This window comes from Panthera tigris, chromosome B1, assembly GCF_018350195.1.
Source record: "Panthera tigris isolate Pti1 chromosome B1, P.tigris_Pti1_mat1.1, whole genome shotgun sequence".
NCBI classification, from domain to species: Eukaryota; Metazoa; Chordata; class Mammalia; order Carnivora; family Felidae; genus Panthera; species Panthera tigris.
In genome coordinates, this window is record NC_056663.1 from 79,236,344 (window position 1) to 79,261,281 (window position 24,938).

Sequence of the window (24,938 nt, forward strand, 5' to 3'; positions counted from 1 at the left end):
ACGGGGGAGGGGCAGAGAGAGAGGGAGACACAGAATCGGAAACAGGCTCCAGGCTCCGAGCCATCAGCCCAGAGCCTGACGCGGGGCTCGAACTCACGGACCGCGAGATCGTGACCTGGCTGAAGTCGGACGCTTAGCCGACTGCGCCACCCAGGCGCCCCTGTGCCTTTTTACTCTCTTAAAGCTGAGTATTTTTTGATGAACAGAGTTCTTAATTGTAATGTAGATCTATTTTTCATTTGTTTTCCTTTATAGTTAGTGATTGTGTATGTATTGTGTTTAAGAAACCTTTGCCAATAAAGTTTTTATGTCATTTTTGTTTATTTTTTCTCGACTCAATTCTAAAAACAAAAAAACAAAAAAAACCACCCCATCTTTCTCCCTTCCGCTTCTCATTTTCCCTCTTACCAGGGTGTGTACTAAGGATGTTGCTGGGATCTGTTTACCAACAAATGTGAAATTTCAGAGTCCAGCTTGTTCTTCTGTGGATACTGAAGAGACAGTGGAACCATATACAACTGAAAAGATGAGTCGAGTTCCTGGGGGATATTTGGCTTTGACAGAGTGCTTTGAAATTATGACAGTAGATTTCAACAATCTTCAGGTAAAAAAAAAAAAAAGTTACAATTTTGAGCATTAAATTTCATGCATTGTTTAAAGTACTACATAGAACAGTCTTATTTTATGAGTTTGCATGGGATTCTGTTTACTATATGTAAGGAAAATGATTAAATGGTAGCCAGTATTTTCTTCTGAAATTATTTACTTTAAATACATAGGAAGAAAATCCCTAAAGTTTGTTGGGAATGTATAATGTGCCGGGTGCTTTCACATGTGTTCTTAGATTGCTTTTACAACAGTGTTGCAATATAGTTATACTTATCCTTGGGCTGTACAGATGAGAGAACTTTTGTTTACATTCATTTTCCTCAGATTATGCAGGTGTGAATGCAAGAGTTATAACCTAGAGCTTTCTGACTTTTCTCAATGTTGTACTGTCGTTTTAAGTTAACAGTATTCCTTGAAATGAACAGTAATCCAGATCTCTAGATTGTATGTGTATTAGGGCGAGCACCCATATCAGTTTGCCCAAAAATGAGAGATTCCCAAGGCACGGGACTTTCATTTTTAAAACTAGAACAGTCTTGGGGCACCTGGGTGGCTCAGTTGGTTGAGGGTCCGACTTTGGTTCGGGTCATGATCTCGCAGTCCCTGGGTTCGGGCCCCACTTCGGGCTCTGTGCTGACAGCTCAGAGCCTGGAGCCTGCTTCGGATTCTGTGCCTCCCTCTCTCTCTGCCCCTCCCCTGCTCGTGCTGTGTCTCACTCTGTCTCTCTCTCAAAAATAAATAAACATTAAGAAAAATTAAAAAAAAAAAAAACTAGAACAGTCTTGAGCAAACCAGGACAAGTTGATGGCCCTAAGTGTCTGTGTGTGTGTATTGGTAGGTGGTGGGAGGCTGTGCTACACAAAGGAAGTGCCTAAGGAAATGAAAAAAGGTCACATCAAGTCCTTCTCTGAAGGTCTTTAAGTCAGATTAGATGAAACCTGCGTGAGCGCAGAACACTTTGTGAAGGTCATTTTAGCCTAAGATCTTTATAATTTAATGCATTTAATATAATTTAATCCCCTATTAATTGTTACTAGATTTTTCTTGAGGTGGTTTGGAGCTACATTAACACTTTGACATTGATTACTGAGGCTGAGCTTCAAGAGCATTTCTTTTCTGATACAACTGTACAGTAGGGATCAACATGATTATAGTTGCTAAATACCCCAAAGCTGTCCTTATTTTGAGATTTTCTTACGTTAATTTTTCTTTGCCACAGTTTACATTAATTTTTCTTTGCCACAGTTAAATTTCAAGTAACATCTGCTTGTTTTAACACTTTCAAGTAATACAGAAGAACAGAAGAAAAAGTATATGTCTTCCTTTTTAATTTATTTTATTATTTTTTAAGCTTTATTTATTTAGTTTTGAGAGAGAGTACACACATGCATGCTGCTGGGGGAGGGACAGAGAAAGAGAATCCCAAGCAGCTCAGAGCTCCAGGCTGAGCGTCCAAAATCAGGAGTGTGACACTTAACCAACTGAGCAACCCAGGCACCCCTTCCTTTTTTTAAATCTAGGTCCTACTTTCTCAGATCACCAATTTGAAGTATATCTTTTGAGACTTGCTTTTCTGTGTTTCTACACACACACACACACACACACACACACACACACACTCATGTGCTCATGTTTTCAAAAACAATCCCTATTTCTTTGCCATTCACTTCCTTCGTTCAACAGTATATCCTGGATTTGTCTCTACATCAGTATTATGTATGTGCCTCATTTTATTTTTAATGTTTATTTTTGAGGGAGAGAAAAAGCGTGCACACGCTTGTGCACAGCGGGGGAGGGACAGAGACAGAAGGGGGACAAGGATCCAAAGTGGGCTCTGTGCTGCCAGCGGAGAGCTGGAGCTCTAACTTGCGAGCTCTAACTTGTGGAGCTCTAACTTGCGAACTGTGAGATCATGACCTGAGCTAAAGTCATATGCTCAACTGACTGAGCCACCCACTCACTCTGCCTCATTGTTTTTAATAGTTCCACAGTTTTCCACTGTGGTAGATTGGAGCTTCTCATTTAGTGTGCCTTAAATGGCTATAGGTGTGTCAAGATACTGATTCCCCCAGTGATGCTGGGCAGATCTGAGAACTTACAGAAATGGAAAGAGATGTAATAGTAGGGCATGTATATATTGCATATATAAACCGCTTTCATTCCTTTTACATTTTTGTCAGGAATTAAAAAGTCTTGCAACTAAAAAATCTGGTAAAATTGGTATTCCTGTGATTAAAGAAGGCATACTAGATGCTATTGTGGTTTGGTTTGTACTCCAGCTTGATGATGAACACAGTTTATCCACAAGTCCTAGTGAGGAAACATGTTGGGAACAGGCTGTCTACCCCGTCCATGACCTTGCAGGTATATCTTGTCTAATTTTTGTTTGTTGGTGTGTTTGTTTAGTCTTGTTGCTTTAATCTTCTAAGCATTTCAATCAGTGTAAGAAAATTTACTTTGAATATGAAGTTTCCAGTTGAGGGAGATTGGTTAAGTTTTTCAGAACTTTCTTTTTTAAAAAGTAGTTTTAAATAGTTAATATATATAGTTAAGAAAAGAGAATAAAACATAATTGCTGCATACCATTCAAAAATGTCTATCGTTAAATCATTTCTTCAGCTCTGATTACTCTGGTTATCAGCAGATAATAGAATGCTAGTCCATTTTTTATAGAACATGGTAGAAAAGTACTAGTGCAGGAGTGCTTCCTGCTTTTAGAATCTGATGGCATTTGTGGAGCCACGAGTCATAGAAATGCATACACACACATATAAACAACATTTTACAGTTTTAGAGGGCTCATAAATTCATGGACTTCCTTAGAGAAGTTCTATGTTAAGGATATTTTTCTGTAGAAATTTTTTTGCCAGCAATTTGATGGGTTTTAGTGTAGTTCACGTAAGTTGTATTACATAGAAAAATTATACCTGTTTTAAACTGGGAGGTAATAAGTTTCTATTTCTGTTTAGTCTCCTAGTCAAGGATTTAATTTGGCAAGACCATTAAGTCATGGGATGAGTATAGTGTTGTGGCTAGTATGGTGTTTTTGGAGTCAGTCAGGTAGATTTGGGATTCAGGTCTTAGCACTGCTACTGACTCTCTGGCTAGCCTTGCTGGTTATGTCTCAGAGCTGTTATTATGTGATGTATAAAAATGGGATGCTGCTGCCTACTTGGTAGGATTGTTGTAGGGATTATCAGTGATAATGGATGTAAAATGCCTATCATAGCAACTGGCACTCAGTAAGTGGCATTTTTTCTTTATTTGTTTTATTTTTAAAACTATAATTCCAGTATAATTAACATATTGTGTTACATTAGTTTCAGATCATCAATGTGATAATTCAGCAATTCTGTATTCAAGCTCATCATAAATATACTCTTTTTTTAATGCTTATTTATTTTGAGAGAGATTATGTATGCATGTGCATGCATGTGAGTAGGGGAGGGGAGGAGAGAGAGGGAGAGGGAATCCCAAGCAGGCTCCATGATGTTAGTGCAGAGCCTGATGGAGGGCATGATCTTAGAAACCATAAGTTCATGACCTGAGCCAAGATCAAGAGTCAGATGCTCAATGCACCGAGCCATCCAGGCACCCCATCATAAATATATTCTTAATTCTCACCTCCTATTTCACCCATCCATCCACCTCCCTCCCCTCTGGTAACCATAAGTTTGTTCACTATAGTTAAGAGTCTGTTTTTGGTTTGTCTCTTTTTTTTTCTTTGTTTGTTTGTTTTTTAAATTCCACGTATGAATGAAATCATGTGGTATTTGTCTCTGACTGACTTATTTCTTAAGCATTATACTCTGTAGATCCATTTATATTGCTGCAAATGGCAAGATTTCATTCCTTTTTATGGCTGAGTAATATTCTATTGTATGTATATATCACATCTTTTTTTTCTAAGTTTTTATTTAAACTTATTCAATACCTCCATACATCACCTGGTGCTCATCATACCAAGTGTATTCCTTAATCCCCATCACCTATTTAACCCATCCCCCAGCCCACCTCTCTTCTATACCACATTTCTTTATCCATTTATCTATCAGTGTTCTCTTGGGCTGCTTCCATACCTTGACTATTGTAAATAATGCTGCTATAAACATAGGGGTGTGTGTATCCCTTTGAATTAGTGTTTTCGTGTTCTTTGAATAAATACCCAGCAGGGGTAATTACATTTTTAATTTATTGAGGAACCTCCATGCTATTTTCCACAGTATTCCCACCCACAGTGCACGTCTTTGCCAACACTTGTTTCTTGTGTTTTTGATTTCAGCCATTCTGACAGGTGTGAAGTTATATCTCACTGTGGTTTTGATTTGCATTTCCCTGATGATTAGTGATGTTGCACATCTTTTCATTTGTTATTTTGTTTATTCTAACTTTCTTATAGTAACTTAGATGGGCTTTAAAAATTTTAATCCTTCTTAGGGAAAGGACATTTTAAATGTGTAAACAAAAGAATAATTTGTATTTTCAACCATATCTAAATACTGATAAGAAGAAATTGTTATTATACATGCACATTTTAAAGTTTTACCAAGTTTGAAAGTTCATGGATAAGACCATTGATACACTCTTTATTGTAGGACTTAGTCCTTCCTTATATTATCAAATTCCTAAACATGAAAGAACATTTAAATATAAACAGAAATATTACTGACAAGGTTCTATTGAATGCTGCCTTGTTCTTTTTGGAAATTGCTGTTAGAGAAAAGAATGCTCCTTTAAGCTAAAGTGAGATTTGGTATTGATCCCTGGCTTTTATTTATCTTTGTTATTCGCTTCACTACTGAAGAGGATTCGGAGTCTCCTGTACCCCTTTCCCCACTCCGTAATATGGGGACATGATACCTAGTGATTGCAGTAAAGGCACTATAAAACTAATAGTTGGGGTCCAATAATGGAGCTCTTGAGTCTATTATGCCATTAGTTAATTGAATCTTCAAACTTAAGTTTTTCACTAAGTAAAGCTGTAGGGATTTTTCCTAGTTTTTTTGTAGGACATGAATAAATTGATTCACTTAATTCTATTAAATCAATAGATGTAATCTTTCCTGTAGTGATTTCAAAATGAGGGGAGGGTGGAAGTATTTGTATGATTCTTAGACTTATAAATATATTAATTACAATTTTTCTTTCTTTCTTACTGTTTTATGGAGACTACTGGATAAAATCTGGGGACCAGGTGATGATGGAAGTGTCTTGTCAAGATTGTTACTTAAGAATCCAGAATATCAGTGTTTTCAGTTCAGAACATGAAATGGATGTTGGAAAAGATTTTTGCAAGGATAAAGACTTGTTCTCCTTAGGAAGTGAAGCTGAACTCTGTAGTGCCCTGGCTAACCTTCAGACCAGCAAACCAGATGCTATGGAGCAGACATGTATATTGGAATCCACAGAAATTGCTTTGCTTAATAACAACCTCTATCATGAAAGCTTTAAAATGGCAATGAGAAAAGTGTTGTCTTCCTTGACTCCAGAGAAACTGTGTCAGGCCATGGATACTCACTGCCAGAATAACGAGATGAGCTGTGGAAGTGGACAGAGTAATTCAGAAGAGAGCATCCCTGAACCATTCTATGTGTTAGATGTTTCCGAAGGCTTCTCCATTCTGCCCATAATTGCTGGCACACTTGGGCAGGTTAAACCTTACAGTTCTGTGGAGAAAGACCAACATCGTATAACTCTGGACCTCATATCTGAAGCCAATCACTTTCCTAAAGAAACACTTGAGTTTTGGCTGAGACACGTGGAAGATGAATCTGCTGTGTTGCAAAGGCCAAAATCAGACAAGTTGTGGAGTATAATTATACTGGATGTCATTGAGCCATCTGGGCTCATTCAGCAGGAAATAATGGAAAAAGCTGCAATATCCAGGTAAAACACAAAATGCAACTTTTGTATTTTGAGCTTAAATTAATATAAATTGTTTTAGTTCTTCAATGGCATAACTGTACAGATGAGTTATGATCATAGTATGTTCTAAGCATTGCTTTTCAGGACATGTGACTTTATGCCTTTCTCTTTGTGTGCATGTCGTTACTCTTTGTTTTTGGTCTAAAGGAATCCCTGCTCTGTAGGTGTGAAGAAGAGAGCCTGCTTTGAGATTGGACTGTCTATGTATGATATAGAGAATTAAGCAGAGATCTATAAGAACGGATAAGACATTCAGGGTAAATGGGGAAAAATCAAATCACATCTTTTTTAAAAAAAAATTTTTTTTTTTAAGGTTTTATTTATTTTTGAGACAGAGAGAGACAGAGCATGAACGGGGGAGGGGCAGAGAGAGAGGGAGACACAGAATCGGAAGCAGGCTCCAGGCTCTGAGCCATCAGCCCAGAGCCCGACGCGGGGCTCGAACTCACAGACCGCGAGATCGTGACCTGAGCTGAAGTCGGACGCTTAACCGACTGAGCCACCCAGGCGCCCCTCAAATAACATCTTAATAAGACGTATCTTTAAGAGATATATAGTACACAGTTGATGATATGTTGGGAGAGCAGGGTGCTTCTTTAAAAAAAAAAATTTTTTTAAATGTTTATTTTGAGAGAGTGTGTATGTGCACAAGTGGGGGAGAGGCAGAGAAAGAGGGAGAGGGAATCCCGAGCAGGCTTCACACTGTCAACACAGAACCTGACTCGGGGCTCAATCTCACAAACAGTGAGATCATGACCTGAGCAGGTATCAAGAATCAGATGCTCATCCAACTGAGCCACCCAGGTGCCCTGAGCAGAGTGCTTCTGATGAACAATCCCAGTCCTCTTAGGTCTTAAAATCTTTATTTTATAGTACAGTTATCTCCCTAAGAGATTTTCCCTTCAGTGTTGTTGCTGGAGGCAAACTTGACCCTAATATTTAATACTGAAAGCAAATTTGGCTAAGCTTCAAAGACCTTTGGTCATGCTGCTCAGATCTGAAAAGATGGCAATATTTAACGTTTGGGGATCCAAGTTTGAGTAAAATGAATGTTATAGATTTTGGATTTTGTGGTGTATATATGGGTTGTTTTGTAGTATAGGAAAAGCAGGGAATACAGACCAGATTGCAATAGCAAAGGCAGATTATCTATTGAAGAAAAAAACATTTGACAAAACCAGGAAAAAGTGATTCTATGGGTAATTATATTTTAGGTTCCATATACATTTTCTTTTGTTAGCCAAACTCTTCTTATGGAGTAACAAATAAAAATCACCACTTTTTTTCCCTTCAAAACAGTTTTGTACATATCACAAATTATGGGGATACAGAGATTTGACACAAATACATACATACACGCACATAAAATTTTAATCAGATATACTCGATAGAGTTTAGAACGTGGTGCTTAACCAACTTTTTTTTTTTTTTTTTTTAACGTTTATTTATTTTTGAGACAGCGAGAGACAGGGCATGAATGGGGGAGGGTCAGAGAGAGGGAGACACAGAATCTGAAACAGGCTCCGGGCTCTGAGCTGTCAGCACAGAGCCCGACGCGGGGCTCGAACTCACGGACCGTGAGATCATGACCTGAGCCAAAGTTGGCCGCTTAACCGACTGAGCCACCGAGGCGCCCCAGAATGTGGTGCTTAAAGGGTTCAGAGCTAGTCTCACATTTGTTAATGAATTCCTGAAGTAGTGAAATTTTCTATAAATCACATAATACAGACTCTCATCCTCAGTTTTCCTCATCTGTAAAATGAGGGATATTGCATTAGCCACCTTGGAAGGAATTTCAGCTCTATGAATTTTTAACACAAATGAAGTTTGACTTATTTAGAAAGACACTTTACCTAATGGTTTATTTTATCTTCAGTTTTAATTCTTTTTCAAATTTTTTTTATTGTGGTAAAATGCACATAACATAAAATTTACCATCTTAACTATCTTTAAATGTACAGTTTGGTGGTATTAAATATTTTCATAATGTTGTGCAACCATCATCTTCAATTATCCCCATAACTCTTTTCATCTTGTAAAACTGAAACCTTCTGCACATTAAACAATAACTCCCCATTCCATCCACTCCCCAGCAGCTAACAATCATGATTCTAGTCTCTGCTTCTATGAGTTTGACTACCTCATATGACTGGAACCAACTATATTTATATTTTTGTTACTGTCTTTATTTCACTTGGAATAATGTCCTCCAGGTTCATCCATGTTGTAGCATGTGTCAGAACTTCTTTTTTTTTAATTTTATTTATTTATTTATTTTTAAATTTTTAAATGTTTATTTATTACTGAGAGACAGAGGCAGAGCATGAGCAGGGGAGGGACAGAGAGGGGGAGACACAGAATCTGAAGCAGGCTCCAGGCTCCAAGCTGTCAGCACAGAGCCTGACGTGGGGCTCGAACTCACAAACTGTGAGATCATGACCTGAGCCCAAGTCGGATGCTCAACCGACTGAGCCACCCAGGCGCCCCTGAACTTCTTTTTTTTTTAAGGCTGAATCATATTGCATTGTATGTATATATCACATTTTGCTTATTCATTCATTCATTGATGGTCACTTGGGTTACTTCCACCTTTTAGCTATTGTGAATAACAATAATAATGAACATGAGAATGCAAATATCTTTCAGACCCTGCTTGAAATTCTTTTGGGTATATACCCAGAAGTGGAATTGCTGGATCATATGGTAATCCTAGTTTTAATTTTTTGAGCAGCTGCTATACTGCTTTCCACACTTGATGTACAATTTTATATTTCCATCAGCAGTACACAGGGTTTAAATCCTCACCAGCACTTGTTATTTTTTTTTTTTTTTTTTTTTTTTTTTTTTTTTGTAGTAGCTATCCTACTGGGTGGGAGATGATGTCTTAATGTTTTGATTTGCATTTCCCTTTTAGTGTTGTTGAGCTTTGTAAAATAAGTGCTTATTGGCTATCTTTATATCTTCTTTGGAAAAATGTCTTTTCAAGTTCTTTGCCAATTTTTGAGTCAGACTTTTTTTTTTTTTATTTTAGGAATTCTCTATGTATTTGGATATTAATTCCTTATCAGATAATTTACAAATATTTTCTCCAATTCTGTGGGTTGGTTGCCTTTTTACTTTATTGAAAGTATCTTTTTGTTTTTTTAATGTTTATTTTTGAGAGGAGCGGGGAGGGGCAGAGAGAGAGAGGGAGACAGAGAATCTGAAGCGACTCCAGGCTCCATGCTGTCAGCACAGAGCCTGAAGTGGGGCTGGAACCCACAAATCACAAGATCATGACCTGAGCTGAAGTCAGATGCTTAACTGAGGTGCCCTGAAAGTGTGTTTTGATGTGCAGAAATTTAAATTTTTATACAGTCCACTTTTTTTTTTTTTTTTTTTTTTAATTTGTTGCCTGTGCTTTTGGTTTGATATCCAGGAAATTATTGTCAGATTCTGTGGCCTAAAACTATTCTCTCATGTTTTCTCTAAGAGTGTTTATAGTTTTAGGTCTTACATTTAGGTCTTTGATCCATTTTGACTTAATTTTTGTATATGGTATATAGTTAGGGCGCAGCTTCACTCCTTTGAGTGTGGATATCCAGTTTTCCAAACACTGTTAATAGAAAAGACTGTCTTTTCCACATCGAATGCTCTTGATACCCTTGGCAAAAATCATTTCACCGTATATGCCAAGGTTTATTTCTGAGCTCTTGAATTCTGTTTCATTGATCTACATATCTCCCTTTATGCCAGTACCATCCTGGTTTGATTACTGTAGCTTCATAATAAGTTCGTTTTTAAGTAACTAATTCTTTTTTTACGTGGGAAACATTCAATTTATCATCTAAACCATTTTTAAGTATACAGCTAAGTAGTACTAAGGTATTTTCACATTGTAACCAATAGGTCTCTAGAACTTTTTCATCTTGCAAAACTGAAACTTTATAACCACAAAACACTAATTCCCCTCACCCCCCAAGCCCTTGGCAACCACCTTTCTAATTTCTATGTCTATTTTGTATTATTTTGAGTACTTTAGATACTTCATATGTGGAATCATATGGTATTTGTCTTATGTGACTGATGTATTTCACTTACCATAATGTCCTTGAGGTTCACCCACGTTGTAACATGTAACAGGATTTCCTTCTTTTTTAAACTGCATAATATTCCACTATATAAATATGCCATTAGCCATTCATCTATTGATGGATACTTGAGTTATTCTACCTTTTAGCTACTGTGAATAATCTCAGATTCTGCTTTCAGTTGATTTTTTTTTAAGTTTATTTATTTATTTTTGAGAGAGAGAGGAAGAGTGCAAGTAGGGGAGGGACAGAGAGAGGGGGAGAGAGAGAGAGAATCCCAAGCAGGGATGCCGGGCTCGAACTCACAAACCATGAGATCATGACCTGAGCCGAAATCCAGAGTCTGATGCTCAACCAGCTGAACCACCCAGGCGCCCCTGCTTTCAGTTCTTTTGATATATATCCAGAGGTGCAGTTAACTGAGTCATATGGTAATTCTATTTTTAATTTTTTGAGGAATCTCCAGAATCTTTTTTATAATGGCTGTACCATTTTACATTTCTATCAGCAGTGCACAAGGATTCCAGTTTCTCCACATCTTTACCAACATTTGTTTATTTTCTGTTCTTTTGATAGTAGACATCCTAATGGGTGTAGGCTCATGTTTTATGGTTTGATTTGCATTTCTCGTGATTAGTGATAATGAGCATTTTTGCATATTGTTGTTGGTCATTTTTATATCTTCTTTCAAGAACTGCCTATTGAAGTCCATTGCCCATTTTTTAATCGGATTTTTGCTGTAGTTGAGTTATAGGAGTTTGTTTTATATCCTGGATGTTAACCCCTTATGAGATACATGATTTACTGATATTTTCTCTCATTTCATAGGTTGCCTTTTCACTCTGTTGATTGTGTCCTTTAGGCATTTGATGTGCAGAATTTTTTAAGTTTGATGTAGTCTCATTTGTCTGTTTTCGAATTTGATCATTATGTCTGGTCAAGTCTCTGTTGAATCCCACTAGTAAAATGTTCAGTTCAGTTATTTTTCAGCTCACAATTTGTTTGGTTCTTTTTTTATAGTTTCTATGTCTTTGTTGATATTCTCTATTTATTTATGCATCATTTTCTGCATTTCATTTATTTGAGCATCCTAATGATAGTTAATTTTAATTCTTTTATCTGTTTCATTAGGGTCAATTTCTGGATATTTAATGTCCTTTGATTAGGCCATGTTTCCGTATTTGTATGCCACGTTAACTTTTGTTAGGACTTGAGCTTTTAGAAGAATGCCTCATCTCTCTCAGTTTTTGTACAGGGAGGCTTTGTACAGGGAGGCTTTGTACAGGGAGGACCTTTACCATTCAGCCTGACTAGAGATTCTGAAGACCTCGCAAGCCTTTTCTGGGCATGTAGCTTCTTTGGGGCTTTTGTGTGTCAGCTAGTTGAAGTCTTGCTGGTTTCTCCTCAGGAGCTCCCCTAGTATCGGTCTGAAGTACTGCAGCTCCCTTGGTGCTATAGCAAGTCATAGTACCAGAGCTCACCCTGATGACTGTCTGTGGAACTGCAGACTCTCTGGTCTTTAAGCCAAGTCATCGCCTTTGTAATCTACCAGAGGGCCCCAGCCTGGCGCCCATTTTTTGTCACTTAGATTTCATGTGAGACAGAAACCAGTTCCTTGGGCAGCACTCCCAAAAGTCACAGTGTCGGATGTACATTCCATTCTTCTGTTTCTCTCCCCAACAAGAAGCTGGGAATTGGGGGTTGTCTCTTGATTGTACTGTGCTGTAGCTGGGGACTGTGGCAAGTAAATGCGATACACTTTCCTATCATCTTCCATATAGTTCTTTCTGGCCGTGTACTGGCTTGGAGTACAGGAACCTCTTAACTAGTTTCTAGGTATCTCACAGAAACAGTTTAGTCTGTGTGTTTTTTAGGTTTTTTTTTTTTTTTTTCATGTTTATTTCTGAGAGAGACAGAGAGCTCAGGTGGGGGAGGGGCAGAGAGAGAGGGAGACAGAGAATCTCAAGCAGGCTCCACACTGCCAATGTAGAGCCCAAGGTGGGGCTTGAACTCAGAAGTTGTGGGATCGTGATCTGAGCTGAAATCAAGAGTCAGATGCTTAACTGACTGAGCCACCCAAGTGCCCCTAGTCTGTGCCGTTTTGGGTAAGTAAGTGTCTCTGTGGGAAGAGGTGAATCTGAGGCTTCCTTTTCTACCATTTTATTTATATGGTCATTTTCCCTGTACTTTGTAGTAAGTTTTGAAATCAGGAAGTATAAAACTTCCAACTTTGTTCTTTTTCAAGATTGTTTTGGCTATTCTGGATCCCTTGAAATTCCATATAATTTTAGGATGGGGTTTTCTATTTTGGTAAAAAATGCTGTTGGGATTTGAAAGGGACTGCATTAAATCTGTATAGCTCACTTTGGGTAGCAACAGTATTTTCTTCTAGTCTGTGAATGTGGGATGTCTTTTGATTTATTTGTGTCTTCTTTAATTTCTTCCAGCAATGTTTGTAGTTTTCAGTTTGCAAGTCTTTTCCACCTGCTTCGTTAAGTTTATTCCTAAGTACTTTATTACTTTGACGCTATAGAAAGTGAAATTGTTTCCTAAATTTCCTTTTTGGGTTGTTCATATTAATTGCAGAAATACCACTAATTTGTGTGTGTTGGTTTTATGTCCTGCAACTTTGCTGAATTAATTAGTTGTAATATTTTTATGTGGAATCTTCAGAGGCTTTTACATATATGATAATGTTGTTTATGCACAGAGATAGTTTTACTTCTTCATTTCCAACTTTGATGCCCTTTATTCTTCTTGCCTGATTGCTTCCCCTAGGACTTACAGTGACTACATTGAATGGAAGTAATGAAAGTGGGTGTCCTTTTCTTGTTCCTGATCTTTAGTGGAAAAGCGTTCAGTCAGTCACATTTTATTTAAATGTAACCTTTAAAGGATTTTTAAAAAGCATGTTTGGTTATAAAAACAATTGAGCAGTGTGTTCTGTCTGAATGATTAGTTATATTAGTGGGAAACATCTTATATAAAGCTACCAACTCCATTTCCTGGTGTTTCTTAGTTGGGGCGGGTGTCCTATTGGAAGTTTGGGTGGGACAGTTTTGGTTTAATTTTCTTATATAGGATTGTCCTATGGATTGCAGGATGTTTGGCACCTCTGGTCACTAAATGCTAGTAGTGCCCATGATTATGGTTTTAACCAGTGTTCCCTCCCCTCCAAATCCCTACCTCCTGAGTAACAGTGAAGAACCAGTGCTTCTTTCCTTCAGCCCAAGCTATTGTTCAGTCTCCTTACCTGAATGGGCGGGCTTATCTTGATTCTGGGGACAGAGGTATGCAGATACTTCTCACACAGGCCTCCTGTTATTAATGGTCAGTGTTTAACAGAGGGGAGGTCTCATGACTGGTGAAAGAGGGTGAAGTTCTATCTGGGATAAGGGCATCTGTCTCACTAGAACTCCTCTGAGCACCCCCAAACAAGGCAAGGGAAAATGAGCCATTTCACAGACTCAAATATTTAGTTTCTAGCTACCTTTCTTTGTAGTCATTGTTTTAAAATCTTCATTCTTAGACTTTGCTCAGTCATACTAGATTAAAATACAGGAAGAAGTTTAAAAGCTTGGTACTTTTCTTTTTTTAAATTTAAAACGCATTTAAAAACATCTTGTGTTGGGTCACAAGGAAACTGAAGAGTTTCTTCAGAATTTTTGCCATTTATGGTTAGACTTTTGAGTTGGAACGTATTTTCTCACTGCTGAAGGCACAGATGGTTCAGAAGTATTATTTGGCTTTGCAGAGGATCCATCGAGGAGTCTGGCAGCTGCAGTGGTATAAGTGACAACAAAACAGTGTCAGTAAAGCTAAGCAGAATTTCAAGGCAATTACTCTTTTATCTAAACATAACTAAGGAGCATTCCTCTTAGTGACAGTAATATTGAGTTAAGGATTTGTGTGACATTTTATTTATTTATATTAAAAATTTTTTAATGTTTATTTACTTTTGAGAGAAAGAGAGAGAGAGAGAGAGAGAGAGAGGCAGAGAGAGAGGCAGAGAGAGGTAGAGAGAGAGGGAGACACAGAATCTGAAGTAGGCTCCAGGCTTAGAGCTGTCAGCACAGAGCCCGATGCGAGACTCGAACTCACAAACTGTGAGATCATGACCTGAGCCGAAGTTGGACGCTTAACCAACTGAGCCACCCGGGTGCCCCATTGTATAACATTTTAGATTAAAATAGTATGACCATGGTCTTTTAAAATAATTATCATATACTGCCTTTGTGTATAGTATTTATCTCTAGTACAGTTGTTAGTACTCTAGTCAGCCTGTTCTGACTTTTTAGGGTTCAGAAGATAAAATTTTGATATTTTGTTTAGTCTAATTTTCTGAAATGATTTAATGTAATGCCCTCCCTTCCTTTTCCCCATAGATTTTTATGGTTAGAAGGTTGACTTCTAACCGTATGTGCTTTTTCAGCTTGCAAATTTCATAGAACAGTACCCTCTTGTGGTTACTGGGGATGGAGGGAATTTAGTCAAGAGCATAAAGCTCTGGCTGGTCTGTCATTTGAGAAATTGTGATCTTAATAGTGATTAGATCTGGCTCTATTTAAATGGATCACAATTAGAGATAACTTCATCATTTTTTCAGAAAAATTAGTGCCATTGAATTATCAGGAATAAACCTGATCCATTTGAGCAAAACAGGTAGATTTCTCCAGTTTTTTAGGAAGACACATTTTTATCTGGTTTGGTAAAGACATAGACAGGAATTTTGTTAAGAGCTGTGTAATTTTATTAATTATAGAGATTAATTTCTATTAGACTTTACCTAAAATACTAGAAGTTGATAGGAAAGCAATAACAAAAATGAGCAAAGTACTGTGAAGTCCTTTTTTAGGCTGATCTATAATATGTAGGACTTACTACAATGTAAATGATGATGTACTTATATTTATTTACTGAAGAGAGATTGTCTTGGTTTAAGATCATGACTTTTCTCAGTCTAATGGCATTATACTTAGGAATCATCTCTAACTTCCCTTGCTGATTCCATGTTCATCAAATGACCCAGTTATGACTTGGCTTCCAATGACCTAATCTTTAGGGAGAGCTGTTACAAGAGCAGTCTGTTTACTTATCATAAGGTTTTCCATCAACTTTTTATTTTGAAATATTTCAAAATTTCAAACTTAAGAAAAATTGCAAGAATAGTAACAATGAACATAAGACTATTGTTTTTGTCTTTATAACCTTCACGGTTTAACATTTAGCGTGTATCTCCTTAGAACAAAGGCTTTTCCCTACATATCACAATAAAATCACATTCAGGAAACTTAACATTGATAAAGATACTATTATTTAACATATAGTCTATATTAAACATTTCCCTATCCCAGTAATATCCTATATTCCTTTTTTTCTCCCCAGTCTTCCTCAGTTTTCCTCACAGAAGTTTTGTCACATTAGGAGGCATATAGTATTGCTTTATCCCATGATTGTTGATATTAATTTAGGTCAGTGTGTTTTAGGTTGTATTCACTGGGTTTTTCCATAGTAAGTTGCTGTTTTTCCCTTTGTAACTAGTAAGCCATTTGTGGGGACGATACTTGGAGACGATGTAAATATCTTTTTCCAAATAAAACTTTCACCCACTAGTTTTAATATCCATTGATTACTCTTCCTGAATCTAAAGACTTACATCCATCAAGCCAACTGGTTGTTTTTCTCTTTCATGGATCAGCAGCCACTTTGACTTTTTGGGAAATTATTTCCAGTGGTTTATCACTCTGAACAACCAGCCAATAACATACAGTCCATTAGATTAGGTACAATCTGTAGTTTACCAATTCATTATGAATTAATTATTGGTATTTATAAAATGCAGGGAATCACGATTTTTAAAACATTTTTCCTTCTCTAGGTGTTTGCTGCAATCTGGAGGCAAGATCTTTCCTCAATATGTGTTGATGTTTGGGTTGCTTGTGGAATCACAGACACTGGTAGAAGAGAGTGCTGTTCAAGGAACAGAACGCACTCTTGGATTGAATATAGCACCTTTTATTAATCAGTTTCAGGTAAGTGTTTAGAAGAGAAGTTCCATCAGGTGGCTATTACCCACCATCTACCTTATCTTTCTCCATAGTTTAATACAGTCACTGTGTTTAGCTGGATCAGGATGGTAATCAGTTTCCTAGAACAAAGGAATTTATGAGTGAAAATCAACATAGGGATTAGAATCGCCAAGGAATTCTGTTGTTCCTATTGACAAAAGTCTATAGATATTCTTCTGAACCACTAAGTGAAAATAGGGTACTAGGTTTAGTCTTATGAAAAAGGGTGCTTCTTGTCTAAAGCAGAAGCAGTCAGAAAAAGACCTGTGTTCCAAACTTGAACCCTTTAGTACATTGAAACCTCAGGCTGGCAGGTGATAGATGTAAGCAGCTAGTGTCTAGACAGTTAGACTGCTGTGGGTAAGAATATAGGAGCCTAGGAAACTGGAGCGCAAGGCAAAGGGTTTAGTTGCTATTTGGGAAACAAGGAGTCAAGATCTAGTGCTGGCAAAGGTATTAGCAGAATACAGATTTGCGGATTAAAATTGTGTGAGTGGATAGAATGTTTAAGGGAAGAAGTTTGGGTTGAAGACAGAGGCAGGAAGTACCTACTGATGCGATACTGATGTGTAAACCAAAGCAGAATTTTTGGGAAGTAGGATTTGGGTACAGAATTCAAGAATTGATATCTAAAACTTTTATTTGAAGGCTATACATAGTAAACCCTTGAAGATGCAGTTAGATCTTATGTGAACAGTACTTAGCAAATATAAGTTTCTTGAGAAAATGCTTTTTTCAGGGCTGGCTAACAAGTTTTAGAGTTTGTTTAATCTCAGATTTTTTGCGAGTTTAATAAGGAGAATACACTTATCAGAAGACAGAAGTTTAGGGGCACCTGGCTATCTCAGTTGCAGAAGTGTGTGACTCATAATCTTGGGGTTGTGAGTTCAAGCCCCACATTGGGTGTAGAGATTACTAAAAAAATAAATAAACTTAAAAAAAAAGAAGACAGAAGTTTAAATTGTTTGTGTGGTTCAAAAATACCATCTCCTTTCTTTCTAGCTTATTCCCTCTTGATCAGCAAGCAACTCTTTGGTCCCATCAGAATCTATTATATTTTGACCTTGCCATCTTTTCACTGTACTTCCTGTCTTATATCCTCCCTTCCTTAATAGTTTGTATTCATGGTCTGTATACTTTTCATATCCCTTCTCTTCTGTTTTTTTTTACTGGCCTAGGAAAATAAGAGATGAATTCCTGCATTCATGGAGCTAGCACTCAAATTGGCAAACAAGAAATAGATAAACAAGTAAAAAGATTAGTATGATAGATGGTTAGAAGTGCTATGGACATAAAGCAAGTTAAGAAATACAGGGAATGGGGGTATGTGATATATACTGTTTCATATAGGTAATGACTAAGGGAAGGACTCATGGGTAAGTGGTAGTTAAGCAGGGAGCTGAAGACATAAGGAAGCAAATCATAAACAAGTCAAAGGATCAACAAATGCAATGGCCTGAGGCAAGAGCATGATTGGAGTGTTCAGAAACAGCAGGAAGATACCATGAGTGAGTCAGATGAAAAATGCAGTCAGAAAAGTATTAGGAACCAGATCGTGTAGACCGTTTTGGTCATAGGAAGACTTTTACTATGAAAAGGGTGGAAAACACGTGGAGGAGTGACATGAGGTATCTTGTTTTGAAAGGGTTACTATGGTTAAGGGGTTAGAAGTAAGCCACTTGTGAGAGCAGGCAAAGGCATTATTGCAGTAATCCAGGTAAGAGGTAGTAGTGACTTAGGAGTGAGTCATAGCAGTGTGGAGACGATGCAGAGTTCCAATTGTAGACATACTTGAGGGTGCATTGTGTGATAGATTCGATGTGGGTAATGAGAGCACCTGGAAGGATAGTTACCATCTACTGATTTGGGGAAAATAGCAGGAGGATTAGGTTGCATTTATGTGTTTGCAGGATCATTTATAAGAATTCAGAGAAAGATACAGGCTAGAGATAAAATGTGGTACATGATATTTAAAGCCCTAAGTCTGAGTGAAATCACCTTGGGCGTATATAGAAAGAACTGAACTCTAGAGAACTCATGAAATGATGAACTCTAGATGGGAAATGTGAGAAGAATTAACACAGATGACAGGGATGGCCAGTGGGCTAGGTTGAGAAACAGAAGTGAGGACAGGCTATGAAGGAGTAGAGTGCATGTGATGAGAGGTAACAAAGGAATTTAGGGCTTCTTCTGGTGACTGATACAAATGAGGGTAAAGGGCATAATCAGTCTTGGAAATGGCATGGAATTGCTGTTTTTATGGTGAGGGAAGCTTGCATGCCTTCAGGATGCCCAGGAAGAGGTTGGTATATCTGTGTCCATTGTTTCACCATGAACAGTTGCTAATATTTTACTCAAAGGAAAGAGGGCACTTTTAAAACAACAGTTTCCTTTCTGTTTCAAATTGAAGAGGCTGAAGTTACTGGTAGGAAGGTTCTATTGCTGCTAAAATTGATGGAACACATTATAGCAGTGGCTCTCAACCTTGACTGAACTTTCAGAACTATAGATACTTGGCTCCCAACTCCAGATTGATCTGAGGTATGGCCTGAACAGTTGAGGCTTTTAAAAAGCTCTTTAGGTGATTTTAACTTGCAGCCGAAGTTGGGAAACATTGCTTTCTAGAATTAAACTTTATTTTACAATGAAATCCACTATTATTTGGCATTTTCTCAAACAGTACAATAATATTGTACTATTTGCTAATTAGTTCATCTTTCACACATAAGCACATCTGTGTTTAAAATTTTTGGAGCTATTTGGCTTAAGTAAAAATTTAATCTGCTTTCATCTAAGAAAAGAATTCGTAGATAATTGAAACCATAACAAATTATGTAACCTGCCTAAGCCTTGGTTTGTTCATCCTTCTTATAAAACTGGAATCATGAAAGTCCTTATGCCTTAAGGTTGATATGGGAATTAAATTAAATGAGATATTAGGTGTAAAAAGCATTGTATCATACTGATGCAAGTACAAAGTAAGCACTTCAGGGTCATTGGGCCACAGAAAGAATTGAGTAAAAGTGAAAAATTTGTACTTTTTCTAGGTACCTATACGTGTATTTTTGGATCTGTCCTCATTGCCCTGTATACCTTTAAGCAAGCCAGTGGAACTCTTAAGACTAGATTTAATGACTCCATATTTGAACACCTCTAACAGAGAAGTAAAGGTAATACAAAATGATTATTCTTGTCATAGTCAGAATTTTCTTAAGCTAGGTAATACTTTATATACACAAAATAGTATTAGTCACTTTCTTTGAAGATTTAAATGTTAGGTTTTTTTTCTAAACAATATTCAAAAATGAGCTTGGTAAATACTAGTGAATAAAATAGGTTGATATTTGGATTGGATGATTAAATCTTTATAAAATTTGGAGCTAAAATTGACTAAAAAGACAAAAACTTACTTATTTAACTCTGCTCTATTTACTCTGATGAAATTTTCATAATTTCTTAATTTTCATAGGTACACATTTGTAAATCTGGACAAGTGACTGCCATTCCCTTTTGGTATCATATGTACCTTGATGACGAGATTAGGTTGGATACTTCAAGTGAAGCCTCCCACTGGAAACAAGCTGCAGTTGTATTAGATAATCCCATCCAGGTGGAAATGGGAGAAGAATTAGTACTCAGTGTCCAGCATCACAAAAGCAATGTCAGCATCACAGTAAAACAATGAAGAGTAGTTTTCTAATGAAAAACTGTTCAGGCAGAGCAGCAAGTGTGCAGTTCTGGTCTGAATTAGTAGTGGAATTGTATTCATGAAATGGGGGTATAAAGATTTAATTCCTTGTAATGGTTAAATATTTTTTAAATTGATTAATAAAGTATATTTAAAAGATTTTAAAGAGGAGCGTTATTATAAAAATATTGCTGCAGACTTTTTTCAAAAAGGCTGTTATTAATTTTTCAAGTAGGTAAGCTTTGTTTTTATTGCTTGGTTGTACTTACAATGGGTTCAATTTTTCTAAACGCTTTAGTCTACATTCTAAATCTATAAATATAAGGGATTTGAGTCCCGTCTTCATTGTCCTGTGTAAGTAAAGCAAACTTTTAATTTTTTAGGCATCTTGAGTTAAGTCCAAACTTATAATTGGGATCTATCAGAAAGTTGGCTTCAATTGAAGACAGGGTTATGGTTACTTATAAATTCCAAGCTTGCTTCTTTTAAATACTTAGTATGTTTCTGAAACTCCTTGGGTTTCGTGTTTGGAGAATGCAAACCTGAGTAAGAATTTAAGCTATAAGCTAAATCTAATTATGAGAGTAAAAGAGTTAAGGATGAAGTAAAGTTTTAAAGAGGGAGCCTTTTTCCTGGTCTACTTTGGCAAAGAAAATGAAAAAGCTGGTAAGTTCAAGAACGAGGTAAACCTAAATCAGTATTTTTTAAAGTTTTGATCCATATGTGCAGTAAGAAATATATAATAATTGGTCCAATTTTTAAAGACTTGCAACAGGAAGATTAATAAGATGTACCTTGTAAATACTGTGTGCTCTTTGTAAGTAAGCCACAAAGAAAATAAGACATACCTTCTCTCTACATTGCCTGCTCTCGTTGCTCTAGTATTATACTACCCAGCTTTACTTTCAATAGAAATGTTTATAATAGCGGACAGAATAAAGACTCCAATTTACAGTGAACCAGTATATGTATGTGAATGTGTGTGCATAAATATATAAAGCAAAGATTTTGAGAAATAATATTTATTATTGCTATTTGTAACATACTACTCTGGCACTTTCTAGATTTTATTTGCAGTATATAACCCAGTTGGTTGTGATTAGCAATTTGAGAAACTCCATCTTAAGTAAGAAGTGTCTCCCAAATAGCACCTACATGTCTTCTGACTATGGTTTAATGAATAATTAAGACTACTCAGCCTAGATTTATTTGCTGACACCTGTGACAGCATTGAGGAAAAGTAGACTCCATTGCTATCATAAGTTTTTTTTTTTTTTTAATGTTTTATTTATTTTAGAGAGAGACAGAGTACAAATGGGGGAGGGGCAGAGAGAGAGGGAGACAGAATCCACGAAGCAGGCTCCAGTTTCTGGGCTGTCAGCACAGAGCCCGATGTGGGGCTCAAACCCGTGAACCATGAGATTATGACCTGAGCCGAAGTCGGATGCTTTAACCGACTGAGCCACCCAGATGCCCAATAAGTTTCTTATTTATCCTCCCAATCTTCTATCCAGTTTATTCTTTTCATCTGAAAATCATGGATAACTTATTAATCTATTAGTAGTGTTGCAAATAAGATTTTTAGATAGTAGTTGTTTTAAGATTTATATTAGGTCCCATTTCTTCTAAAAGGAATAGAAGATATAGGTATCCTTCATTGTAGGTGTGTAATCTTTAACCTTTAATTTTTTTGCACTTATTTCTTTTTTGCTGTGCCTCTAATCAAGAACTTTTTGAAAAAAACATTAAGAGTTTATGTTGAAGTAATGGGAGACAAAAAATTGCAGAAAATAAATGATAAATTCTTATTTATTGAAAGACATCCAGTTGAGAAATAGAGAAATAATTGTTAGGTAGGCATATATGGCACATGATTATGATTAAGTTCCACTAATTCGTATTTCCAAATTATACTTTCTGCTAAATTCCAGAGCGTTCTATTCATGCAGCAGTGGTAGAAGCATTGATTTTTTTTTTTTTTTTAATGTCCATCCTCTTGATAAAGCAATGTAACACCAGGAACATTTAGTAGAGTCATTTTCTACCATTTGAGTATGTGATACTCTAATGTTAAGAAATCAAGTCTAAGTCTAGGATATTTAAACTGATTATTTGTGATATACAAAACTCAGTTATATAAATCCAGTAGTTGTACCTGGCTTTCTCACCTTCTTTGTGTTGAAAACTTTCCATCATTTATGGCTTGTCCCAAGCACAAAATCCTGAGCAATGGGATACCAAGTGATGAAATAACATGGTAGAAGGAGCACAGTTTGCTTCTGCACACTTGTTCAGGAGGCCACAGATTTATCTGAAAGTTCATTTTTATCTCCTGTAGTGTCATTATACATTTCATCAGGTATGTTAGCCATAGTAGGCGTAGTCTGGGGAGTCACAGTGTGTCCAAACCCTTGGTAATGACCCATGGGTGAAGGTGGTACAGAAGAGGCAACAGAAATTGCATCTTGTGATGATGACGATAACAAGCTTGTATGTTCATTTTGATCTTGGTCCTCAGGAAAAAACTTCTTCCTAGGATGTCCCATGACTGTCCTTCCTTTAAAGTAATAGAAAGGTTTTCAAGTTAGCCAAAAGTTATTTTTATCACTATAAACTTACCATGCTAAAAATAAGTTCCACCTCCCCACACCCAATTTTACTGGTACTGCTTTAAACAGTCTTTTCATCTCTTAAAAATAGCTACTAAATTGCCCTAGTATGAGAACTCCAATAACCTGTTTGGATGAATGAAATGGCTGGTACTTACCAACATGCCTTACTTGCTCAGAAATATCATCCCTAATATCTGAAACATCCCACATGGCAAGAAAGGAATCAAAGCATGAGCCCTCTTCTGCTTCTTGGACATAGGGTTTATATGAGAAAGTGTAGTGATGAGCAATAGCAGCAAGGAACATCTCAATACAGATGATAAAGTCCTACAACAACAACAGCAACAAAAACATCAGCCATCTTTGAGCTTAAATCTAGTTTTGTAAATAAAAGCACTATCTTTCTTTTCAAAAAGTATTTAAGTATTGACATCTGTTTTTCCCCATATTATACTCATTTTCCAAAATAACTGTCTCCGACCTCAAAAAAAAAAAGGCAAAATGGCAAAAATCTAAACCTCCTTTATACTCCCCAATCAAGTATATCTTAAAGTACAGTGCATTCTCAATCCACTGCCCAAGGACTAAAGACAAATGCACAGAGAAAGAAGGAAAAACAAATTCTAGGTTCTATTCCTGGCTCTACCACGAGTGATGATGGCTAGTTTCCCTACACTTCCCCGTTTCCTCATTTGTGAAGTGAGAATAGTAGCCCCACAGCCTGCTTGTTGTCAGGTTTCAGAGATAATATGTAAAATGGGTAAATAGTAAAATCATATTAAATTCACAGATAGCACTAACCTGGAGTCCGGTAGCCACAGCTTCTACAGTCTGCCATTCCCATGTATGCTTTTCAGAAATAACGCCAACTTTAACCAACAAAGCAATAACTACTGCTTGCCTATATGTTAGGAAAAGGTAAACGCCAAATCTATATCAAGCATAAAATGAGCAGTTGTTTTACAAATATGCCATTTAAAAAAGTTAACCCTGCACAACTTGTGGACCACCACCACCACCCTGTCTTCATAGCATATTATATTATAGCATATATCTATATTAAAAACATTTATTTGCTTTACAAATTTATTCTTCTAGTATAGTTTCATTGTATGAGTTTTCATTATGTATTTCTAAATATATGTTAACCTCAGTATTTGGTTTCTATGTCTTTTTGTTTTGAAAGTGTGTACAAGCAAATGTTTCCTATACATAGACAATGCCTAACACCTTGTATATCAGGCATTTAAAATAAAATACAGGACAGATACTTCAATGTTATTTACACCTGTCTTAATTATCCAGATTATTCTTTAAAACATTAAAACCCGTCTTGTTTGAAGTGCTGGAACTAGAGACAAACTCAGAAGGTGTCAGACTCCCAAGATGGAGTCACACTGAACATTTCAAGCACATCTATGGATATAACCCTGGGTGAAATTTAGACAGCTAATAATAAGATAGTAAGACGAGTTTTCATATTTCTGCATATAAGAATTTTACTTCAATATTGCTTGTAATGGTGAAAAAATCAGGAACATACTAAATGTCAATAGAAGATTAGTTAAAAAGTTAGATCCACAGAACAGAATACTTAGCAAAACCAAAAAACAAAACAAACCCAAACAACAAGAAAATTATATCCTCACTTTATAGACTAAGAACTATATACACAATATACTGAATGTATCATTGAATTCTACAAGTTTTTATAGTATGAAACCATTTCTGTGGAATTTTATATGTGACATTATGTGCACCATAATGTTAATCATTCTTTCTGGGTGGTAGGAGTTCAAGGATTATGCTTTTTCCCCTTTTCATATTTGTATGTTAGTGTATTTGTTTCTAGGTCCCCTATCACCCACTCTTTCACTAAATTGGGACCATGAACAGTTTTGTCTTCTGCTTTAAAGAATGTATTTTACTAATGAACATTATACCTCACAGTATTAAATATTCTATA

General features: G+C 36.6%; 2 protein-coding genes across 8 annotated transcripts in view; one reads left to right on the forward strand and one right to left on the reverse strand.

The window, feature by feature from the left end:
* PRMT9 (protein arginine methyltransferase 9) overlaps nucleotides 1–21,218 on the forward strand; it is a 38,249-nt gene extending 17,031 nt beyond the window's left edge. For all 4 annotated transcript variants that reach the window (XM_007091752.2, XM_042983814.1, XM_042983816.1 and 1 more), the window contains 6 exons: nucleotides 412–604; nucleotides 2,790–2,973; nucleotides 5,778–6,495; nucleotides 16,483–16,636; nucleotides 19,720–19,842; nucleotides 20,142–21,218. In XM_007091752.2, coding sequence (XP_007091814.2) covers nucleotides 412–604; nucleotides 2,790–2,973; nucleotides 5,778–6,495; nucleotides 16,483–16,636; nucleotides 19,720–19,842; nucleotides 20,142–20,357 — 1,588 coding nt within the window. In that variant the 3' untranslated portion in view covers nucleotides 20,358–21,218. The remainder of the gene's footprint in view (nucleotides 1–411; nucleotides 605–2,789; nucleotides 2,974–5,777; nucleotides 6,496–16,482; nucleotides 16,637–19,719; nucleotides 19,843–20,141) is intronic.
* Nucleotides 14,170–24,938, reverse strand: part of TMEM184C (transmembrane protein 184C) — a 32,860-nt gene continuing 22,091 nt past the window's right edge. Inside the window, exons 8-12 of one of the 4 annotated variants that reach the window (XR_006216743.1) lie at nucleotides 23,774–23,873; nucleotides 23,128–23,299; nucleotides 22,529–22,917; nucleotides 16,688–16,752; nucleotides 14,170–14,382 (exon numbers count right to left, since the gene is read on the reverse strand). Coding sequence is in view for 1 of the 4 variants with exons in the window: in XM_007091753.3 (XP_007091815.2) it covers nucleotides 22,652–22,917; nucleotides 23,128–23,299; nucleotides 23,774–23,873 (538 nt within the window). In the remaining 3 variants the exon portion in view is untranslated. Of the gene's footprint in view, nucleotides 14,383–16,680; nucleotides 16,753–22,141; nucleotides 22,918–23,127; nucleotides 23,300–23,773; nucleotides 23,874–24,938 lie in introns of those variants that run through there. The other 3 variants (XR_006216744.1, XR_006216742.1, XM_007091753.3) reach the window with 3 other exon arrangements.